The sequence below is a fragment of the Trematomus bernacchii genome, unplaced genomic scaffold (genome assembly GCF_902827165.1).
Source record: "Trematomus bernacchii unplaced genomic scaffold, fTreBer1.1, whole genome shotgun sequence".
NCBI lineage: Eukaryota > Metazoa > Chordata > Actinopteri > Perciformes > Nototheniidae > Trematomus > Trematomus bernacchii.
In genome coordinates this window covers 5,849,247-5,855,535 of record NW_022987910.1, presented here as the reverse complement: position 1 = coordinate 5,855,535, position 6,289 = coordinate 5,849,247, and the positions used below count along the sequence as shown (strand labels likewise).

At 42.9% G+C, this 6,289-nt stretch overlaps 1 protein-coding gene across 1 annotated transcript; it reads left to right on the top strand.

Moving 5' to 3' along the window:
- The first annotated feature begins 378 nt into the window (after positions 1-378).
- LOC117470280 (alpha-(1,3)-fucosyltransferase 4-like) lies at positions 379-2,987 on the top strand. Its single transcript, XM_034114990.1, has one exon. The coding sequence runs from the start codon at positions 914-916 to the stop codon at positions 2,066-2,068; it is 1,155 nt and encodes a 384-aa protein (XP_033970881.1). The 5' UTR covers positions 379-913; the 3' UTR covers positions 2,069-2,987.
- The last annotated feature ends 3,302 nt before the right edge of the window (positions 2,988-6,289 follow it).

The window sequence follows — 6,289 nt, the reverse complement described above, 5'->3', positions numbered from 1 at the left end:
ATTAGTTTAACAAAGAGTGTTGTCTATCACTTTAAATCTGATTTGACCCCTTACCTCAAATAATATGCTTTTGTACAAACAGAGATTTACAAGTACTGGTATAAAGTAAATTACTTCTACTCAAGTACTGTACTTAATTACAATGTTGAGAGACATCTACTTTACTTAAGTATTCAAATAGTTTGCTACTTTGTACTTCAGAGGTAAATAGTCTACTTTTGCTCCACTACATCAATTTAATATCTTTAGTATTTTAGATTAATGCTAAACAATGCAAAACTGCACCTTTACCAGCTTTGATAGACATATTAATGGATCCATAATTAGAATCAAAACATAATATATTATTCTAAAATGGGCAAAAAAATAGTAACATTTTGAATGCAGGACTTGTATGCTTACTCTGGTATTTCTACTTTTACCTAAGGACAGAATCTGAGTACTTCTCATATGCCTCTGTTTACAAGCTAAAATGTTCCTTGTAGGCTACTTTACAAAATGACCTTTGCTTACTTCATCAGTAGGACACGTGTTTACCCAACCTGAAAGTGCCTGGGAGGCCAACCAAGCGTCAACAGGCCGCACAAAAGCCCCATTCACCGGTAACTGAACCCCAGACTAACGCTGCCACGTCGAAATGTTTCAACATAGAGCACTGGTCCAAATGTTTTACTCGGTTTTGTCCAGTGAAGAGGACAGATAGGGCAAGAACCGACAATGCAGGGAGAAGCTTGTCTAAGCTCCATAGTAACACTCTGACCTCACGTTAACTTCTTATCTCGAGACAATGGCTTTTATCCGACTTAAAGGTGTGCCATCATACAGCTTTTATTACAATCCTCAGGCCACATTTCCTGCGATATTGCACTACGTGTTGTGAGAGGTTTTTGATGCGAACTGTAAGTTGAAGTCGATGGGAGCTGGGGCTGACTGGAGAGCAGCTCCCCGGGAAGACAGGCGCTCAGGTTTGTCCCAGCAGCGGAAATGTGTTGGACCAGTTCTCAGAAATACCTGCTTCTCGGTGTGTGTGGCCACCGCGGGTTTTGTGCTCCTCCTGGGGGTCAGTCTGCTGTACTTACCGGACCCGTACAAGCTGGAACAGTTTGTCCCCGAGGAGAACCACGCGGTAACGCTCCTGATATGGACGCACCCGTTTGGACGGTACCGGAAACTTCCGAACTGCTCTGTTCTTTATCAGATCGGCGGGTGCACGCTCACAGACGACGTGCGCGTATACCCGCAGGCTGACGCGGTGGTCATCCATCACCGGGATGTTGCAACCGGCACCGCTGATCTGCCACCGGAACCGCGGCCACTAGAACAAAAGTGGATATGGATGAACTACGAGTCCCCCTCGCACACCTCCGGGCTGTGGCGCTTTGAGGGCGTTTATAACCTCACCATGACTTACCGGACAGATTCAGACATCTTCCTGCCGTACGGGTATCTACTCCCCCGGGGGAGCAAAACCGAGGGTCTCAACGACCGGTTTGCGCACACGCTCCTCGCCCCCTCGCGCTCACACCTCCTCCGGCCCCGCCTCGTGGCCTGGGTCATCAGCAACTGGTCTGAGTCCCATGCGCGCGTGGCCCTCTACCACCAGCTCCGCCGGTACATCCGGGTGGATGTGTTCGGGCGAGCTGGCCGGCCTTTACCGGAGGACAGTGGCGGCAGCGTGGTGCGGCTGGTCGGTCGGTACCAGTTCTACCTGGCGCTGGAGAACTCGCAGCACACCGACTACATCACAGAGAAGCTGTGGAACGCGGTGCGGGCCGGTGCCGTCCCGGTGGTGCTGGGTCCGTCCCGGCAGAACTATGAGCGCTTTTTGCCCCCCGAGGCCTTCATTCACGTGGACGACTTCCCCACAGTGCGAGGGCTGGCCCGGTACCTGCTGATGCTGAGGCGGAACCCGGCCCGGCTGAGGCGACACCTGGACTGGAGAGGGGGCTACAGCCTGCACCAGCCCGCCTTCTGGGCCGAACACTACTGCACTGTCTGCAGAGCGGTGAGGAGGACCAGAGGCAGGGAAGACTCGGTCCAAGACCTGACACGATGGTTCCACTCGTGACACTCACCTGAGAGACTCTAAAACAGTGGGATTCACTGCCCATTCATTCATAGCTGTCAAAGTTTACAACATGCCTGTATTTATCAGCAACCATTATTGTTTGGGAAACTGTTGATTTAATTTAATTTAAATGACTTTTTGAATGATTGTCTTTCTTGATAGGGATGATGCAATTTAACACAATTCCATTAAAGAGTTTTACACTGATTTTCCGCACAGAGAATGTATAGCTATTGCTAATTTTCCACTTGTCTCATGGGTTTTTACTCGCACATTGTAGTTAAATATAGGCTACAGATTTCACTTTCAATCATAAGACTGAACTTTACTGCAGTTATGTTGTATAATGATGCATAGTGTTTGACAGATTTTGAGAAGCTGGTTTATTACAGTAAATAATGTTTTTGTTGTAAACATCTTTGCTTGAAACATTAGTGTCATGAAACATTAGTTATATGGTGCTACAAGACTGACTAATAATTAAGGTGATACAATTTTCTTATGCAATTTGTCAATCTTGGCACAAACTTCTACGCAGAATTGCAATGGAAATCAGGGCCTGAATGATTGAATGAAACACATTGTCTTAAAAGTGGTCATAAATAATATCAAGAAAATATAATTTCATAGTATAAAATCAAGTATGTTCAACGAGTGTATGATTGAGATAATGAATGTATTCAGGGTGTGAGTGTTTGATTCAGTGAGGCATTATTGAGACAATCTCCAAAGTACATGTTTATGAGGGGTTAGCACAAAGCCATGTTAATCATCTTGGATCTGCTTTGCTATTAGCTTATCACCATACATGGTCGATGCCTGTGCCAAGCATCCCTAAAATAGCACTCTGTTTCTGCACATCATTGACCGCTTCATTGCAGCGCTGGACTGAATGACCTTATTAAAGGTGTTGACAATAGAGTATAAATGCAGCTGTGTCTTTGTTGTGGCATACAGGTGCTGGATCATACTGTGCTTATTCCAGCTTGTGAAGGGCTAATTACATGCGTGGAATAAGGTCTTGAAAATATATGAAATGCAAGTCTCCTTTAATAATAATCCAAGTACCTATACCTACTGCTGACAATGAACCTGATGAAGATCTGCATGAGTCGCAACACACGCTTATTTTATATACACACTGCAATGTAAAAAAAAAAGGCATTTTAATACTGCATAAACCCTGAAATATGCCTTGGATTTTTTTTAACGAGACTTGCATTTTATATGTGTTATGCACTGTAGACTCTAAAGGTGTTGTTAGACCCCAAACCTTTTTTTCAGTGCTGTTCATGCCTCTTGTAGACTTGTTAGAGAGAAAGACAGCTGTACTAACACACATCCTCTATACTGTTTCATTCAAAGTATCTATTTACACAGCCATGCTCATTTAGCTGATGTGTGTACTATCCTTTATATATTGTCATATCTTAGGCTACAGCAATAAGGCAGGAAAACCTTGCAAAAATGAGAAAAGGAAGGAAGAAAACATGCGCTTTAGGAGTCACTTGATAAAGGATTCAGAAGCTGTGATGTGGATCATTTAAATTTACACCTCTGAGTTAGTGCCCTGACACAGAATTAACACTTAGCCTGTCAAATGAGACATTTCCTGCAGGCACAAGGGCAGCGAACACTGCTGCTCCTCATAATGAGCTGATGCCTCAACAGCTGTTGAAACCGCTGACGTCTATCAGCAATAATGCTTTCAGACGGCCAGAACAGACAGACCCCTCATCCCTGTCATAATCCTATGTACACGAGGGAGTTATAGGCATATCTATACTGGGAGTTAAATCACACTTTATGCTTTCAAAATAGATCCACTACATCTTGTCTCGAAGGTTGTTTTACTTGTCCTTATTTAAGGAGTCAGGCCTTTCCATTGAATCATGTTAGGCATTGCCTCTGTTGTCTGGACAGAAATGGGAGCTCCATTTGTTGTTCCTCAAGCGCTCATCTGTACACATTAAAGAAAACAAGGAACATTAATATAAACTAGAGAATGCAATTCCTGAAGAAATTGCTAGTGGGAATGCTTTATGCTGAAAATGTGACGCTAAACTGCTATGCTGAAATGTAATGTGTAAGAAGAAAGTGAAGAATTTAGATTTAAATGATACATGAACACTGGGGGCTTGAATGTGTGATGAGAGAAGAAAAGAAAGTAAAAAGGCTTGGAAAAGCAGCAGAATATTTGAACTGCAAACTTTTGAACTAACTTGATGGTGAATGATCTGTCGCCATGCCAACGGCATTTGATGACATCCCATAATACGCTTAGATGCGTTGATGGCTGCATCGTTACCAAACCTGTGAAGTTTTGGGCCATTTGGAGCATTTTCACTGAAGTTATGAGAAAACCGTGTTTCGTGGCGGGCATTGTGTTGCCATGGCAACGGCATGTCCCGTAGATGTCTTCACGGCTGGATTGTTAGCACACATGTGAAGTTTGAGCACTTTTTGAACATTTTCATAGGAGTTATAGCGACATCGTCGTTTATGGCGAGTGATGCGTTTCCATGGAAACGGCATATGGTGAGATCTCAGATTTGGCGTAGAGCTGTTGAGGCATGTACCTGTGATATACAAGTGAAGATTGGGGGACGATTGGACCGTGTCCATTGGACTTACAGCGACATCGTGTTTCATGGCGAGTGATCTGTCGCCATGGCAACGGCATTTGATGACACCCCATAATACGCTTAGATGTGTGGATGGCTGCATCGTTACCAAACCTGTGAAGTTTTGGGCCGTTTGGAGCATTTTCACTGAAGTTATGAGAGAACCGTGTTTCATGGCAATCCTTGTGTTACCATGGCAACGGCATTTGAAGAAATCTCAAAACTCTCACGTAGATGTCGTCACAGCTGGACTGTTAGCACACATGTAAAGTTTGAGCACTTTTTGAACATTTTCATAGGAGTTAATGTAAAGCGACATCGTCTTTTATGGCGAGGGATGCGTTTCCATGGAAACGGCATATGATGACACCCCATAATTGACGTAGAGCTGTTGAGGGCAGGACCATTAACCATTATCTGAAGTCTGCTGCTCTGAGCATGTCAGTTGAAGTTATGACATCGTGTTCCATGACACAGGTGTTTATATTTGAGCTAACGAGGTGTCCAGAGATCAAAGGTTTCCATTGTTCTGAATGAGAGATAAACCTCTTACATGTGAACGTTTTGTCGAAGAACCGTAACAGATATCTGTGAAATTTCAAAACGTGAAGCATGTCAAGGAAGTTGAGTATCTGAAGTGTAATATTTGTGTACTTTCGGGTTAATAATGTGACCTTTTTGGCAATTTAACTAAAGGTGTGCGGCTGCTGCTGTGAGGAAATATCAGCCTGAAATTACAATGGGCTTTAATGGAGACATGTTGAAAGTTTTTGTCACTTTATGCCCTCAAGAGGCATTTTGTTTAATGTTTTTGCTTAATTTCTTCATTTTTCAAGCTACGAGATGTTTATGTCTCAGAAGTGTAGGGTTTGGGAATTATGGCAGTTCTAAAAAAAAATATGAAGGCGAATTTCAAACTGTCCTCCACTCTAACTCTGACATCACACACTCTGCCTTAACGAGCTGCGCAATGTTAAAGCTGAAGAAGGCCTCTTTACCAAGGTCTGAACAATGTTTAATATTTATAAAAGTATGAATCTGATTTAAAAGTTGTTTAAGATGAATAATGTCAGAAAGATGTGTAACATTTTAAAGTTGGAATGAGGTTTCTGAGTGAAAGTATGAAGGAACAGTTAGCAGTTGAAGTTGCATGAAGATTGTTCAAGTGTGAAGATTTTCTCCATTGACTTCAATGGTTACAAATGTGATGAATTATGGGATGTATCTCTGGAATTATGAAAGTTATGAATGATAAAAGTAATAGCAAAGTTTGAACGGAGTTTCTGCGATGTTCAATGCGGGAGGAGAAGGCCGGCAAAATAACGGGCGGAATCAAGATTTTGAATAACAGATAGTTGGAATGCTGTATCAGCATTCCAACTAAATTAATACGTAATATGCCATCGTAATACGATGGCATATTAATGTTACGTAACGTTGAGCAAGGTGAGATGATGGGTGCTTGTTCAGGACTGCTCAACTTGGCTGTATTCCTTTAACATTTTGGACAAAGGTCAAAGTTCAGCCAGTACCGAGGTTGTGTTGTGATGCAGTGTGCTTTTTATTTCTTTATCTTTGGATTTGGAGTTTGGGATTG

What these genes read in the sequence shown, in the direction of transcription:
- LOC117470280 (XM_034114990.1), top strand. Translation starts at nt 914, where the DNA reads ATGGGAGCTGGGGCTGACTGGAGAGCAGCTCCCCGGGAAGACAGGCGC.